General features: G+C 42.0%; 1 protein-coding gene and 1 long non-coding RNA gene across 4 annotated transcripts in view; both read right to left on the bottom strand.

Moving 5' to 3' along the window:
* SLAIN2 (SLAIN motif family member 2) overlaps positions 1-6,082 on the bottom strand; it is a 72,358-nt gene extending 66,276 nt beyond the window's left edge. The window contains exon 1 of one of the 2 annotated variants that reach the window (XM_049632014.1): positions 5,577-6,082. In XM_049632014.1, the coding sequence (XP_049487971.1) occupies positions 5,577-5,965 (389 nt within the window). In that variant the 5' untranslated portion in view covers positions 5,966-6,082. The remainder of the gene's footprint in view (positions 1-5,576) is intronic. The other variant, XM_049632015.1, reaches the window with a different exon arrangement.
* A 479-nt stretch (positions 6,083-6,561) lies between these two features.
* Positions 6,562-17,788, bottom strand: part of LOC125923627 (uncharacterized) — a 61,823-nt gene continuing 50,596 nt past the window's right edge. The window contains exons 5-7 of one of the 2 annotated variants that reach the window (XR_007458103.1): positions 10,120-10,263; positions 9,725-9,855; positions 6,562-6,795 (exon numbers count right to left, since the gene is read on the bottom strand). This is a non-coding gene — a long non-coding RNA (uncharacterized LOC125923627). The remainder of the gene's footprint in view (positions 6,796-9,724; positions 9,856-10,119; positions 10,264-17,788) is intronic. The other variant, XR_007458104.1, reaches the window with a different exon arrangement.

The raw sequence follows: 17,788 nt of genomic DNA, 5'->3' as shown, positions 1-17,788 counted from the left end.
ACACAGAAAGTATGTAAGTGGAGCTGGGTTGAGGGGGATATGGGAAGTGACTGATCATGGGTTTGGAGAGTTTTTTTTGTTTTTGTTTTGTTTTTTTTAGGGGAGGAAGGTACTAATGAAAATGTTCTGGAATTAGAGAGTGGTGGCAGCTGCACAACTTTGTGAATATACTAAAAAAGTCACCAAATTACACACTTTATAAGGGGAAGTTTTATTGTATGTGAATTATAGTCAACAAATACTTATGGAGAATAAAAAGTATATCGAGAACATTAATATTAAAAAAGAGATAGCCTATAATACAAGAGCAAAATATGCAATGTTACTACATGACAAAGAGTGGGCAGAAAGATTCTTCTTTACCTTCTGTTTTTCTGCCAATACTTGGTTCAAATGCACAATCTGAATAAACATTCTTCAAAGGAAACTGAATTTTCAAATGAGGCAGGGTGGTAGACAGTAAGCCAGAGTGTAAGCCAGAATGTAGCTTGAAAAAGGTTTAGGCCTACCCCTCTAAATAATGTAAAAGAACTGAAATTCTGTCATTCAATTATTACTGATTCAAAATATATCAATCTAAAATAACATGTCAGGGTGTCTGGATGGCTCAGTTAGTTAAGCATCTCTGACTCTTGATTTCAGCTCTGGTCATGATCTCATGATAGAGTCCCACACTGGGTTCTGCGCTGTCAGCACAGTGCCTGCTTAAGATTCTTTCTCTCTCTCTCTCTGCCCCTCCTGCATACCCATGCACTTGCACTCTTTCAGTCTCTGTCTCAAAAGACGTACAAGTTAAAAAATAAAAAAATGGGGGGGGGGGGCAGTGCCTGGGTGGCTCAGTAGGTTAAGCATCTGACTTTGGCTCAGGTCACGATCTCGTGGTTCATGGGTGTGAGCCCTGCATTGGGCTCCAGGCTGATGGTGCAGAGGCTGCTTGAGATTCTCATTCTCTCTCTCTCTCTCTCTCTCCTCTCTCCTCTCTCCTCTCTCCTCTCTCTCTGTCCCTCCCCAACTTGTACTCTCTGTCTCAAAATAAATAAATAAACTTTAAAAATAAGTAAAAATAAAAATAAAACGACATGTCAGGGAAAACAAAAATAACATGTCAGGGTCAAAGTGTGGATAAGAGGAAATATGATAATTTCTAAAGACAAAAATAAGTAGGTCTAGAAATTCCAGACTGGGGTGCTTGGGTGGCTCAGTCGGTTAGGCATCCAACTTTGGCCCAGGTCATGATCTCATGGCTCATGGGCTTGAGGCCCATGTCGGGCTCTGTGCTGACAGCTCAGAGCCTGAAGCCTGGTTTGGATTCTGTGTCTCCATCTCTACCTCTGCCCCTCCTCTGCTTGAGCTCTGTCTCTCTCTCAAAAATAAACATTAAAAATTGAAAAAAAAAAAAAAAAGAAGTTGTTCCAGGCCAAACTAATTCCTTGCAAAATTTAAAACTGAATTAAACAAAATGTTTGTAAAGTTAGAAAAGGAAAAAGCCAGAGGATTCACCACGGACAATTCAAACCAAATAAAATGTAATTTCTATTTTCATATGTTTACTTCAGTGCAGGTAAGAACCCTGTAGGCATAGTATAACTTAATTACAGTAAGCAATTTGGCAAAATGTTTCATGATATCCATACAAAATGGCGTATGGGCTTGATAATAACAAGTGACACTAACAGTTATCGAACAACCACAATGTGTGTTGATTAATGGACTGATGTTAATCTGAAGGGATTCTAGCTGAGCTGCACTTTTCAGAGCCCTTTATTCTGTCATTTTAACATTTTTATCAACAACTTGAGGACCACGTAGATATGCCTACCAAATATGAAAATGACAAAGTAATAAATGCCTAAATCAAGATTAACAAATGAAATATAAAAGCCTAATTTAAATATAAAAGCCTAATGTATACACACACAGACACACACACAAATACCAAAAAAAAAAAAAAAAAAAAAAATCATTACACAAAAACAGGGTTAGGGAGATTTACTTTAACAATTTATATATAAAAGATACTGAGTGCAATCGACACTACTGGCTCATATTAACCATAAATAACAGAAACCAAAACTGTTAATGAAATATTTGGTTTCAAAACAATAGCATTTAGCTCAAGCAAAGTGTATCCACCACACTGTCTGGTCAGATATCGTCTAAAATACTGAGTACAGGGGAGCCTAGCTGGCTCAGTCAGTAGAGCATGTGACTTGTGAGCTCAGGGTTGTGAGTTCAAGCCCCACATCGGGTGTAGAGAGTACTTTAAAAAATAAAATCTTCAAATAAAATAAAATGCTGAGTACAACTCTGAGTAACATGTTTGATGACAATGAGCAACTAGAATTCATTAAGAGAAAAATGATCATGGTTGAAGGATCAGAGAATGATATTACCTTAGGAATAATAAAATAAATTGGGATTGTTTTGCTCCACAGAAGAGAGGAGAATGCTCAGTGTGTGGTGGGTAGAAGAGGTCAGCCAGATCATGATAGCGGTCTTCAAATATTTTAAGGGGCCATTCATGTGGAAAAGGTATTATACTTAGAAAATGCAAAATACAATGGGAACAGCATAGGCTTTGATGTCATAAAGTCCTGGATTCAAATCCCAACTCCAACATTAAAACTGTGTGTTATTTGATGCTTAGGAAGACCACATTTCCTTACCTAGAAAATGATACTTACCTCACAAATGGATGAAAATTAAATGTAAAAATGTTTTTAAGCTACCTGGCATAGCCTGATACACTGTGATGTACCATGATGTTAGTTCCCTTCTCTAGACTTTTCCAATCTGTTCTAGAACAGTGCTTTCCAAACTGAGAAACAACCCATTAATTCATTAATTAATGGGTCACAAAATCAGCTTAATGGGTTGTAACTAGCATTTTTCCCCTAAAGAAACAGAATAGAATAGAAAATATTAGAGTTTGCCACAAAACTACAGTTCTGTGAAACTTTTGTTTCAATTATTCATATATACATGTACTAGTCTATGATATAAAATGTTTTTCTTTATCATGAAGGTGGGTCCAAAAAAAAAAAATGTCTCTGAAAGTCACTGCTCTGAAGCACTGTTTTCTAATTGTGTTCCTTGGGAGCTCAAAAAACATTTACCACTTAGAAATGTACTATATTCAATATACATCAGTGTATCAAACAAGTCCAATATTAAAGAAGCCTCTTTTTGTTAAACTTTCTTCCCCCACATATATTTAACCTTAGACCCACCATTATTTTTTCACACAGTATCTATTAACACTTTCATAACTAGCATTTTATGAAGGAGGGAAAACATTCCTCTAGATGGAAAAGAAGGTACAATGGGTATAAGTTACAGAAAGCAGATTTCCAGTTTGCTAAGACTCTCGATTCTTTGAATCTTCCTCCCCCTGCCACTAACACCTGCCCCCTTACCACTTATACTCCAAAAACATACTCTAAAGCACTTTAAGTACAACTTATAAAACTTTCAGTTCACACAAATCTTTTCAGAAAAAGGATAGGATCAAGGTACGTTGCCAGGATTAAAGCAGTAAGGAACTATCTGTTCAAAAGAAAAGTCTGCCATAGTATTTAAGACGTCTTGCTTTACCTGAACAAAGTCTGTGCTCAGAAAGCAAAGTAGCAGAGTACATATTCAGCTTCTCCAAGAGGAGTCAATGTTCTAATAATACATAATCTAAAATGGGCTCATGAGTGCAGCTAACCCTCATTATTAAGAGCATCATTATCATCATCACTTGGAAGAGGCAAGTGAGGATAGATGATTCTGGATTCTTTTAAAGTGTACACACACCCAGAATTCCTTTGGGAGGGCATGATCTCACGCTAATATGAAAAACTGTTACTACCATAATCAGTTCTAATAATATTTGGTATTACTTGGAAATAAGATAATGGCTTGATATCGTATATTCAAGAGTTTCTCTGTAATTCAAACCTTCCTAATTGGGAGTTACAAATATCTGACTCTGCTCTAGCAGTTGTCAGAGCATAAAAGGCCCTTCCCACTCTTTCCCCACCCCAGGCTCCAAAGTTTTCCTCAACTACTTTGAACCATTATTTTTTCCCAATTTCTGGGCATTCTCAGTATTTCTGCTCCTCTCGTTTTGTTTTGTTTTTTTTTGTTTTGTTTTGTTTTTGTTTTTTTTTTTTTTGCAACTCACTGTTTATCTCCTAGTTTGTTCAGCTGCATAAAACTTGGCTCCCACCAAGACTGTAACTGCCTTAATGAACAGGGATCAACATATTAAGAATCTTCAGACTTTCCCACAAATCCTTAAGAGCTCACTGAATACTTTGTGACTTAAATAACTAGGCTCAACAGTAATAGTTTTGGAGAGTTTACTGTATGCCAGACCCAGTGCTAAAAGTATACCCGGATTAGCTCATGTAATCTTCACCACTCCGCAGAAATAAGCACTATTCTTTTCTCCATCAAACAGAGGAAGAAAGTGAGGCTCAGAGTTAACTTGCCCAAGGTCATACAGCTAGTGTGGCAGAGCCAGGGCCTGAATCCAAGCAAAGCTCTTAACTAAGTAACTGTAAAGTTGCACCCCTGCAATATCAGAGTCCATGAAGAATTTCCACTTCACTGAGTTACAAGTTTCAATTTCAACCGAGTCGAAACATTGTAGCTACACATCAAAACTTTAAATTAAGAAAAGAATTTCTTATAGACATCTTTATGGGGTTGCAATAAAAAATGAGGGAGAACGCCTCCGATGTCCTTTCTATTTATGTGATATTATGGTGTGGGTCACAATCCTACCAAGAAGTGGCTTGTGAGAATACAGCTTTGGTTTAGATTTTTAAATAGGGCTCCTTTTCTCGGCTCCGAGGATGACATGGAAAATTAAGGAGGGATGTGGTAACTGTCACCTCCCAGCTCCGAAAACTGCCAGCCCCAATTCTTGTTTAAAAAATAGGAGCCGGGCTCTTGTTCCACCCCTTGACTTTCCACACAAAGCAGTACCATCCTCTGCCCTCTTCACACAAAGCAAGCTTTACCCCGCTACCCAAAGGGGAGTGCTGATTCACATGGTCTCCCCGTTGCCGCCAGAAACGTACCCATCTCCCAGCGGTCCGAAACACTGACCACCGCGCTTAGACCGCTTCGGTCTGCCCTCCCCACCCCCACCCCGCGTCCGGCGATACCTCATCGAACAGACCCGTCCCCGACATCCAAAATGCTCAGGCCACCTTCCGAAAGCCAGTATTTCACACAAAGCGAGATCGCTTCCTTACAAAGCGGTTTCCCACCCCCCGACTCCTCCCACGGCGAGCAGCCCTTCCCGAGCCGTGCCAAACCACAGACCCCGCAACGGGGTCCAGAACCCAGAGAGTGCACAAGCCAGGGGGACAACCAGCTACAAATCCTGTTCCTCCAGCACGCCTCGAATCCCCCCAACTCCAGTCGACCTCTTCGCAGCCAAAGCAAGCAAAGCACGAGTCCCCGTCCGAGAGCGGATCCCGCTACACAAAGCGAGGTGTCTCACCAGGGCTACCCGCGGAAGACGCTCTCCGCCCCCGGGCCCGTCCCCGCCCAGCCCCGGCCAGGCGGCCCGCGCTCACCAGCTCTCCTCCTCCTCCTCCCAGCCTGACAGGCGCTCCAGCTCTTCGGGCCGCAGCGGCTCCACCTCGTCCAGCAAGCCGCCCTCGCCCGCGGCCAGCAAGGAGGTGGCGTCCCGCAGCTCCTCGCTACTCGTCCGCCTCGGGCCCGACCCGACCCCGCTGCCCGACTTGGCGTTGAGGCCCAAGGGGAAGCCCCGAGGGGACGCCGTGCCGGAGGAGGGAGTGGACGCGCCGGCCCGAACCGGGCTGCCGGGCCCGAGGGAGCCGACGCCCTGCACGGCCCCCGAGCGGCTCCTCAGCTGTTCGTTCTGCTTCTCCAGCTTCTTCACCAGCTCCTGCAGCTTCCGCACCTCCTGGTCCGCATTCACGTTGGAGTTAACGTCCTCCATCCCGGCCCCGCCGCCTGTGCCGCCTGCCACCCGCTCAGACTCAGCGCCGGGGAGAGGGCCGGGGGGAAAGAGGCGTCGCCGCCGCCGCCGCCGCTCACTCTAGCCGAGGCGCCGGCATACAGCAGGGCCAGGCCCCACCGCCAGGGTCCCCCCAGCTCCGGTTCCGAAGCGCCGCTGGCCCCAGCCGAGCCGCCTCATCTGCGCCGGCTCCAGGATTGGGGGAGGCGGCGCCAATATCCGGCCTCGGCCGCCATCTTCCCTCCGTCCCTCCGCCCCCCGCAGGCCGGCCCCGTCGGTGACCTCAGAGCGTCGGGGGTGGACGCGGCCGCCGGCGAGCGCTGAGAGGACCGCGCGCCGTGCTCGCGGAGGGGCGGGGCCGTGGGCGAAGCCGGTGGGCGGGGCCTAGGCCGGAAGGGGCGTGGCGGGCGCCGGTGGAGGTGGGAAGCCGCGGGGCTGGCTGGGGCAAGCGCTTGCGGCGGCAGGCGGGGCCCGGGAGGAGAGATAAGCTGGCCGAGGCCGGGGCGGAGTAATAAGGACTTGACTGCGGGAGGAGCTAAGATCGCAAACTCACACTCGCACTCAGCTGTGCCTGTTGGTCTTGGATGGGGAGTGTGGTGTGCTCTCCACCCCCAAACACTGGCGTGTGGAACCAGCGCCCGAATGTGACCTGTGTCCTGGCTGGCTCTCTGGTGGGCGCTTGGCCGGGCCCCTTGGACAGAGAGTTTATTTTGTCTGTTTGTTCAGCAAATATTTATTCGATGTCTGCTTGAAATAGGAGATTGTCGGGGCTGGCAGGAGCCTCAGGGTCCATCGGTGACCTGTTTCTTCCTCTGAAAATGAGAAAACAGAATCCCAAATCATTGAGACGTCTAAGATCAAAATAATAACCACAAGTTGCTGAATGCATACTATGGCCCAGACACTGTACTAAGCAATTTAAAGGCATCTTATCCATTAAAAGTTCTCCCGACTTAAAAGTTTATTGCACACTGGTTTGGAAGCGGGGATATAAAACCGCCCCCTCCTCCCCTTTGTCTATTAATTGACGCCTAATCTGCTCTTTGGATCGTTTCTTGGAAAAAACTTTGCCATAGTGTGTCTTGACTTTATATTTTTTAAAAGTGTATTTTTTTAAGTTTATTTATTTTTGATAGGGAGCTGGGGAGGGGCAGAGAGACAATCCCAAGCAGGATCTGAGTTGTCAGCATAGAGCCAGATGCGGAACATGAACTCACGAAATGGGAAATCCGGATCTGAGACAAAATCAAGAGTCCAGCACATAACCCACCGAGCCACCCAGGTGCCCCTAACGAGTGTATTAAAAGAACGTGATAAACATGTTGACATATAGCGATGAATGCTGAGAGATGTAAGAATGTAAAATTTTTTCAGTGAGGCCGGTTATAATGTGTACTAGTAACAGCGAAACAAACCAAAACCCAGTTAAATACTTTCTTTTGATCGCATTCATTATTTTTCAGATGTCAGCTGTGTACTTGGCTTCTGTTTGCAGCTTTCCTCTAATTGCCTCCTCCACCCTTAGCTACTAATGATCCAGCCCTATTCCACCTGGGTGTGGACTAATACGCCAGGGCTTACTTGTATCTTTCCGCCTCTCTGTGCTGTATTTTCCTTGCCTAGAATATTCTGCCTGCCAAGTCTGATTCCCTTTCTTAAAATCCATGCTCACCTACCCAGAAAAACTTTTCCTGACAGTTCCACAAATACCTAGTTGTTCTCTAGCATCACCTGATCAATAGTTTTCAACAGGTGTTGACACTCTTAAGTTTTTTTCTTCTCTTTTGTTGGTTTTGGCTATATACCTGATGACAAGGAACTATTTATTTGTGTTTTTCATGTCCACTGTCTGACACAGTGGTTTGTTGAAATATCTGGTTTGTTGAAAGTTGAGAAGAATGTAAATTCTGACAGATCAAGGACTAGAGAGACGTTGATTCATAGCAAGAAAAGCAATTCAAAGTTTGCTGACTACCTATAAATATGTATTTTCATAGGTCTGTATACCTGGTCAAAGGGTGTCTTTGGTAACACAATAACTGTGAACTAATATACATTATCTGTATGATGCATGTCTGAGTACCAAAGCTATCTCTGACGCGTCTGAACTAGTTGCCGGAGAGTTCAACATCATGACTGCTTCACATATAGCACTTTTCACTTGCATTTAACAGTTTGTGAAATAGATTCCAACGAGCCAAGTTCTGTAATGAGAACACTTCACACACATTTCTTGAAAAGAATAGTTTGTATGACATTGTGAAGTTACATGCTAGTATTTCACGGAGGCAACAAGAGGTGGGTGTGATATGGAGCAATGAATGGAGAATCAGAAGGCCCGATGGCTGATTCTAGCTATACCACGAATGTGATGCTTGACCTTAATCTCTGATCCTGAAGCAAGTCATACTGGCTCTGTATGTTCAAAATACATCGGAATACTTCCTCGCACCGCCACTGGTAATACTGTAGTTCAAGTGGCCATCTTGTCTTGTCTAGCTTACTGCGGTACTCTCTTAATGGCCTATACCCCTTTGCTGTTTACAATCTATGATGCACACAGCAACCAGATGATCCTTTGTTTAGTCAGATCGGGTCCACATACTTAAAATATGAAGTCCTTTTCTTAGCTGTGAGACTGAATACTTGGCGACTTGTGCAAGTATCTCATTGACTACGAACCACTCTTCCCCTCTATCACTCCACTGTAGCCACGCTGGTCTTTTCATGTTCTTTAAACATGCCAAGCATGTACCTTGCTGTACCTTCTATCTATGATCCATTCTTCTTCCACCTTGTCACATTACTCTCTCCATTCAGGTCTCAGCTCAGATATCACCCCCTAAGTTCACTGTCCTCATTATTACGGCCCTCATAAAATAGTATCCCTATCATTCCCCACCTTTGCCTTTGACACATCATCTATTTCTTTTTCTTTATTGCCGATCTCTCCCCAGTAGAATATGAACTATGTGAAAACAACGTTCACTGCAGTATTCCTGGTGCCTAGAACGGTGCCTACTATATGGTAGGTGTTCAATAAATGAATGGAGATGGATTTAGGTTAAGTGAAGTCTCCTAACAGAATTTCAGATAAATGTGTTTGTTATATCTGCAATCATTAAAATGGAAATTCCTGATAATGTTGAATGGTTTTTTATTTATTTTTTTAATTTTTTTTAACATTTATTTATTTTTGAGACAGAGAGAGACAGAGCATGAACAGGGGAGGGGCAGAGAGAGAGGGAGACACAGAATCGGAAACAGGCTGCAGGCTCTGAGCTGTCAGCACAGAGCCCGACGCGGGGCTCGAACTCACAGACTGTGAGATCATGACCTGAGCCAAAGTCGGACGCTTAACCGACCAAGCCACCCAGGCACCCTGAATGGTTTTTTTTAAAAATTATATATTTCTCTTCCAAAAGAGCAACATGTCACACTATGTATGTCATCCTCAAAACTAGGTCATTCCCCACCTCCTGAGTGCCAACAGCCCCTAAGAATTGCTGAGGAGAGAAAGTCTCAGGTTCTCACTTAGAAGTATGAGGACAAGAATATTGCCATTGTACCCGAAATGTTGCAAGGATTCTTCTCTTTCGGGTTAACTCTAATACTGTCTTCTCTGATGACTCAGAAGTGTTAGAGCATGTTTTTTAAAAGTCCCTCTAAAAGTGACTCTCTTATGGAGATAGGAGAAGTAAAGCTGGTAGGTGTCTGCCGTATGCCTCACGGTTACCTCACCTAGCTTTGCAGATGTTGTCTTTTATGATAAGCTTGCTTTGTTCCCGGATGAAGGAGTTGCTCCTTTTCTTAGCAGGTGTGGCCCTTTCCGGAACTTGCTCCTACTTGCCTGTTAGCTCCTGCCGAAACTCCTGACAAAGTGAAAAATATTACAAACCACTGTAAGTACTTAGAATGAAAAACTATTACTCCGTAGCTTAAAGGTATTCAGCAGTCCTAAAATCCTAAATCAAGATATGTATGCGCGCGTGTGTGTGTCCCTGAGCACATGCCCAAAAGTAGTTTAGAAATTGCAAGGCACTTAGAGAAATATTTGCATTTGTTTAAAAAAAATGCTCAAAATTTTCGAAGAAACCTTTACTATCCGGCACACCCATTTTATCCTCACACGGTACCTGCTTGGCTAGTCATTCCCCATGTATCCTCTCTCACTTAGTCTTCACTAGCATCTTTCTCCCAGATGTACCTTCTCTGGTCTCTTCTGCACTATCTTGGCACATGCAAATTTAAGAAGGAAGCTCCGGAACTCCAAAAGCTGACTATATAAGAGATTCTGAATTAAAATCCTCGGGCAAAAAGAACAGAAGCCCAAGATTTGAACCTAGAATTTTTCTAGTCCCCACTGATCAGATCTTACCATTATGGGATGCCTCAAAAGTGGCCATAATGGTAGGCATCCCTTCCTTCCACAGGTCCTCTAGTTAGAGGGTGGCCCCCTATCACATGGTTGGGGGCATGTATTATATTGATGCAGGGGTGGGGAGGTTAATGATCAAGGCAGATATGAACATGTTCTTAAAATCTCAAGAGCCTGCTATCTTAGCCCCAAATGAAACAATACCTTATCTCTCACCCTTTTTTGTGATAGCAAGTGAGGAGATGCGATTGCTAAATAACATTTATTATGTCCTCTCTAAGTAGTATATCAGCAGGACAGCATAGTTAGAAAAGGGGGATTTGAACTACTAAATATCTGTGATCTAGAAAACCTACCATTCAAGGATAGGAGAAAACTGATTGAGAATCATCCAAATCTCCAAGTCGATAATATAATCTGATCTAGGATCTAAAATAGATTATTCTGAGTACTGACTTAGAGATGTTATGGAGACAGTGGACTATGAATAACGGTTTGTCTTAAAGTAAATTAAGCTGTCATTGAGATATATATATATATATACTCTTCTACTAGGAAGTTGTAGAGAATTCCATTCCTGAGTCTTTGTGATACTCCTGGAATATTACACAGACTGAAAGACATCATCAACCATTCAATTTGTCCAAGTATGTCTAGAAGGTTACTTTCTTATTTATCATCAATGATATATAAACACAGTTGTATGTACCCTGGAATATTAATTCTGTAAATATCCAGGTCTTTCTGAATTGGCCCAATAATAATAATAATAGCTAACAATCATCGACCACTTTAAAGATATGTAGTAATTCACTTAAAACTCACAATAGTCCTTTGAGGTAGCTGTTATTAGTATCCATTTTAAGGATACTAGTTTTAAGGATACTAGTTCCAGAATAAGGAAACTTGAGACAGAGAGGCTAAATAATTTCCGAAGGCCCATGACCAGGGAGTAGTAGAGTTGGATTTGAACTCAGGTAGACTGACTTTACAATCTCCAATAGTCCATGACCAAGTGGGTTCTCCATGCTTTCCTTATAAAAGTATTGATATCTCAATCAGCTACTTGGGGGGGGGGGGAGAGTGAGATTTGGGGGCAAGGGTTATTGCTTTTATGGTAACCAATGACTCAATACTCTTGATTTAAAAGCAAGTTTTCCAACTTTGAAGTCTCAGCACATCTGGGACTTAACACATTGAAACAACCTGTTCCTTAGAGAGGGAGGCAATTCCTCTATGTCTTGCTCAAAAGACTTCCTAGTAGGCCATTTACTTGGACGGTACTCCAGGGACTTGAGAAGTAGATGCAGGAGTCCTCAAGACCCCCTAGTCAGCAGTTTGCTGAGATGAAGCTTCAGCATATGGGCTTCTCATTGACAAAGCTGGTAGTCCATTATGTAGGGGTTTTATGGGGAAGTAGTTAGTAGGGGGAGGCTCCTACCCAGGGCAGTACACGTAAATCAACAAAACATGAAGATTTAAGCGAATTTAGTGGCAAGAGTCCGAGGTCTATAAATGAGAGAAGGAAAATTTGAACAGGTCCTGAAACAGATACCAAAAGAAAAAGTACAGAACCAGGGTAAAAGAGAAGAGCAAGGAGCAGTGGTCTCAACAGTAGATAAGAAAGTGATTCTTGGCAAATGCTGAAACTAACTGGTTTCGAGCCCTTGCCTTTCTGTGGCCTTTGTAGCAAGTTATGTGGGAGAAACAGTTGCATTTAAAGGGCCAGTGATGCTGTTGTCTGGCAGAACTGTGAGTTTCTAGCCTTGGGACAAACTGGTAACCAGATATGCTGGACTAGGGCCCAATCTGCGAAGCTCCCTGATGCACAAGAGTCCACCATTGTGTCTGTGTGTAAACAGATGCCATCTCCCCAAAGGTCCTGGAAACCAGATACCCCTCATGTCACATCTGCGCTCTGGTCGAGAGAAAGGAGGGCAGGCTGTTGGGCAGAGCAGGGAAGAGATGAGTAGTAGGGCATGGCACAGGTGGTGCTCCTGTTATCAGCGGGGACGGTCGACTTCAGATGGGGCACCTGTACACAATGTGGAGGCTCACAGTTGGAACAGAGCTGCTCCGGATGTTGGCGTGCTTGTCCACTAGCATTGCTGGAAGGCTTGTTTCTCTTTTCTAACGACACCATGCTCCCCAATTGCTTGTTTTCGTGGCCCAGGTCAGTCAGTCGGGAGATGCGGCCAAGTATTCAGGCAACTTTCAGTCACACGTAGCGATCGGTTAGCAGTGCTGCTTAAGCATCCTCTATGTCTTGGACCCAAAGTGTGATGTGGCATCGTTTACAGACAGCTCTGGGAAAAACTACCGACATTTTGCTGTGCGCTGGCAGCAGGGCAGATAGCTCCTGGCGTTTACTGGGATCATCCTGGCAGGGTGAGGGTATGTATACTGTAGGACAGTCTGACTGTTTTCAAAGATGGGATTGCAGGCTGCATGGAAGGCAATGAATTTCTCCAAACTCTCCGATATGCAGGATAAATGAGAGGCCTTTCTACTTCTCCACCTTAGATACATTCAGAGCTACATCATAATGTTGCACAAGGCACCCTCCAAGTGTGGGCACCGCCTATGAGAGCACGAGCAGAAAAAAACAACTCCTCCTACACTTCGTCAACAGGCTAAGAAAGGCCACCACCTTCACACAGAACCTGATGTGCTCACTGAACACAATAATGTAGTTTCCAGATCTTCCATATGACTATAGCAATGGGCTTGACTCTGGAGCCTTAGATGTGGGCAAGAGCATTCAATCGTCCCTTTCAGGGCCAACCTAACAGTGGCACCAGCCAGGATAGTACCATGAACAGAGAATATGGGTAGGAGAATATGTGAAAGGATCCAAAATGAAGCGTGAGAGGGCTCCAGGCATATTTTTATTGGGTCTAGTTTAAAGGCATAAAGTTCAGACAGTCCTTTTTCTAACCTCCAAACAAATGGCAGATAGCACTTCTTTTTATATTTTCTTGTAATTCTTACATTCAACTCTTTAGTTCATCTGAGATTTATTCTAGTGTGTTATGTGAGGCATGACTCTAAATGGGCATGTTTATATAGGGCCCTATCATGTACTGGGTTAACATTTATTCATCTGGTTGTTACTAGTTCAAGGTACACTATTTGGGGCCAGAGATGATAAAGATCCTCAGGAATGTGCTCCTTGTTCTGCTGTGGCTTATCATCTGTTTGAGGAGATGAGATGTACACATAGGTAACTATATATACAAAGCAGCATGGGAAAGTGCCATGTGATCCATACAGAAAAGAGAATCCAAGGGCTTTTTTGTATTTTTTTCCTCTGGTTCTTTTTTCCTATGACTTTTTTTTTTTTTTTTTTTTTTTGAGAGAGTATTAGGAGAATAGAAATATATTCCTTCTGCCTGGGATAATAAGATTTTTCCCAGAAGGAGCGTGATTTAAGATGGGCCTTCAGGGATAGGCAGTTCTCTTAATCTTGATTTGTTGGTTTCAAGGAAGAGAAACCACTTGAATCATCTCAATAAAAAGAGGGAGTTATCCGCTCTCTCACTTCTAAGAATGGGTGCCAAAAGTGAACCGGCAAACGTATGAACAGATCTATGCACAAGGGTATTTACTACACCATTATTTGTAATAGCAAAAGATTGAGAGCAACTCAAATGTTATCAGTATGGTAACAGTTGAAAAAATTATAATACATCCACACAATGTAGAATTATGTCTCAATAAAAAGAGGGAGATCTCCCTGTCTCCAGGATAACTGATGCAGAACCGTGCTTAGTGTAAGAAGCAGGGAGGAATGTAAAATATATACATATATGCTTTTATTTGTAAAAAAAAAAAAAAAACCAACAGTACAATTGGGGCACCTGTGTGGATTAGTCAGTTAAGCATCTGACTTTGGCTCAGGTCATGATCTCACAGTTCATGAGTTTGAGCCTTGCATCGGGCTCTGTGCCGACAGCTCAGAGCCTGGAGCCTGCTTCAGATTCTGTGTCTCTCCCTCTCTCTGCCCCTCCCCACTCACACTCTGTCTCTGTCTCTCTCAAAAGCAAAGATTAAAAAAAAAAAAGAGTTATTAAAAGGTAGTATGATAACATCTGATGATAGGTAACAGAATGTGACAAGACCACTTGAGGACTAGAACTACAAAGCAAGAAACCAATGCAATGTCCTCCATTTCCATTAGTGATTTATTCATTTATTTATTCCGCATATTTATTGAGCACTTACCACGTACCAGGAACTAGGCACAGAAATTGGGCATATAGCGAAGAACCAAACAGGGAAAAAAGACCTGACCTCATGGAGCTTACATTTTAGTGATGAATGACAGACAGTAAACACATAAGTACAATGTATATATAGTATGCCTTATGATGATGGTGCTATGGAGAAAAATGAATCAGGGAGAGGATTAGGGGTGTGGGTGGGGTTGGGATCGTAATTTTAAATAGAGTGGTCAAGGAAAGTGTCACTGAGAAGATGACATTTGAGCAAAGTTCTGAAGGAGGTGAGAGAGCAAGACATGCAGGTAACTAGGGAAGAACATACCAAGCAGAACAGCAAGTGCAAAGGCTCTGAGGCAATAATGTGCTGGCTTCAAAGGAGAACAAGGTCTGTGTGGCTAAACTGGAGTGAATGAAGGAGCGAATCATGGGAGATAAAGTCAGAGAGATGAAGGAAAGATTCTACAGGACCTAGTAGGTAATTATAAAGACTGACTTTTACTGTAAAATGAGAGGAAGAGGGGAGATTTTGAGCCAAAAAGCGACGTGACCCGACTTACGTTTTAATAAGATCCTTCTCTTCTCTGCTTCTTGCACGTTTGCCAGTTTCTCATTCCCCTGATTCTGTCTCAAAACTTCTGCTTACTCATGGCTTCTGTGTTCCCTTCATAACATCAGCTTCCATGTGGTTTGGTGTTGTAACAACTGTTGACATTTCAGTTCATGTGCCCAACTGTGACCTAATCACTCAGTCTCTCAGTGTCCCAATTCCAGATTCTTGGGTGACATAATGTTAGACTCACATATGATTTAGGCTAACTAATATTAGTCCACTGTGGTAGAACAAGCTGAGGCCAGCTCTCAGAGGTGAACGGGATCTTGCAACATTTCCAAGAAGGGATTAGGCACAGAGAGGTAAATAGGCTAGCACATCAACTTCATCAGGTAACTCAAATACTTTTGGTTCTTGGTACATAAGTAACAGTCAATAAATCCAGTTTATTTAGCAAAAACAAACAAACAGACAAACGAAACCTATAATCACATCATACTGATGTAGTGTTCAGTTACCCCGTCAGGTTGGTAGTAATAATAGATGACTTTATAATACTGTATACTAAAACAGCTTCTAAAACTATTTATGGTAAGGAGCAGTTTTCTTATTTTATTTTCAAATGGTAGGAGAATGATACTTTTTTTTTTTAGCTTGAGAGATTTTTTTTTTAATTTATTTTCAAATTAGTTAACATACAATGTATGTAAGTATTGGCTTCAGGAGTAGAACCCAGTGATTTGTCTCTCACATATAACACCCAGTGCTCATCCTGAAAAGCGCCCTCTTTAATGCCCCTCACCCATTTAACCCATTGCCCACTCTGCCCTCCCCCCCAGCAACCCTCAATTTGTTCTCTGTATTTGAGTCTCTTATGCTTTGCCTCCCTCTGTGTTTACTTACTTTTCCTTCCCTTCTGTAGGAGAATGATGCTTTTGTAAAATATAAGAAAAACGAATTCTAAAAAAAATTAAATTTAAAAAGATACACAGAATTAAAGCCTAATGTCTTACTGTTAGATTCAACACAGAAAATTACTCTGTCAAGTTGCTGCATAAGTTTCTAAAGGCTTAGTCTCCATTTCTGTACTGACCATGCACTAGTCACAAACAGTCCCACACTTTAAATAGCACACTCATTTATTTAATTAGTATCTAAATTTTGCAATCACCAAAGCAGGTGAATGGCATTTCACATTCTGAATGAACATGGTAAAGAATCCGGTTACGTTGTTGTCCTTACTGTCCTCATTCACTAATTAAGTTGGTGTCCTGCAGGTAGTTTCTAATGAATCCTTGTTGACTGAAATATTACCCTAGTTTAAGGACATTTCTCGTCACGTGAAAAACAATGTAAATTTGTTATATTTAGATTTGCTATTATGGATTAGCTCTAGTCCTAAATATGCCTAAAGCAGATATGATTTTCTCTTGCATTAGAAATGGAAGAAGCAAGGGGACGAAGGAGTTACCTTTCTTAAATCTCAGAGACAGAAAGAGAAAATGTTCACACTGAATTAGAGGGAAGGCTGTTTCTAATCTTTCATAAAGATTTAAAAGCCTGATTCTGTAGTTGACTTGAGGACTATCTTCTTAATTTAGCAAATGCGTATTTACATTTCATTGCTATGCTAAGTTATCTATACTGTGAATTAAACTGATTTAAACCCAGTTTTTTATGGTTTCATCATCTAAGACAAATGTACCGACCAGTGTAAGTGAAGAACTAATAAAATCATAGTTATATACAAACTACCACTCTTCGATCATTGAACAGAGAGAAATCATAGAATAAGATTATTCTGGTAGCAGCAAGCCTTGACTATTGGTTCATTTCCCAAGGTTATATGACTTTCTTTATCCAAGAATTCTGGGTAACCAGAATTTTAAATTCATATACACATATAATTTAAAAGTATCTGAAATGGTTAGGGGGAATTAAATGGGAACACTTATCTCCCTTAGTATTGCCTTGGATTTATTTTAAAGATAGTTATAAATGTTTGAAGTTTTGCTTTTATTCATACAATATCAAAATAGGTCACATTCCCTTAAGCAGGAAAAACATGAAACAATACCCACCTTGACCCTTTGACACAATCTGCTCTTTAAATAACAAAACAGAAAATTAAAAAAAAAGAGAAACCATTTTTAAAGAATTATTTCAAATGTATCATTGCCAGGAGTTTAAATTGTTTTCCTCCATACCAATTGTTGTGAAAACACAATATTGTTTTCAAAATATTCACTGCCTGTTAGAAAAAGATACCAATGTTTTTTCTCAAGAAAAATAGATCTAATGATAGAGGCTTTGTAAGATATAAATTTGTAATATTCCCTAAATTCATTTGTAAAAAGTGTTACACTTATTCCCTTAACCATTCTAAAAGCTACCATATTCCAGAGATGTATATATTGAGGATTCCATCATTTTTTTCTGTCTACCTCATCCTATTCCTGTTCCCCCACCCACCTGATTGGTGGGAGACATTTCTCCATGGATCTCTTGCATTTCTTCATATCTTGTGAGTGAGGTACTGCCTGCCCTTGTTCTGGGATGATCTTTTCAAGAATGTTTACACAGCAAGCAGCCTTGGAATAGAGAGATAATGTGTCTCTCTGGAGCAAAGAGCAGGTTTGTTTACTATCCAACAC

The sequence above is a fragment of the Panthera uncia genome, chromosome B1 (assembly GCF_023721935.1).
Source record: "Panthera uncia isolate 11264 chromosome B1, Puncia_PCG_1.0, whole genome shotgun sequence".
NCBI classification, from domain to species: Eukaryota; Metazoa; Chordata; class Mammalia; order Carnivora; family Felidae; genus Panthera; species Panthera uncia.
This window is presented reverse-complemented; position numbering and strand designations above follow the sequence as displayed.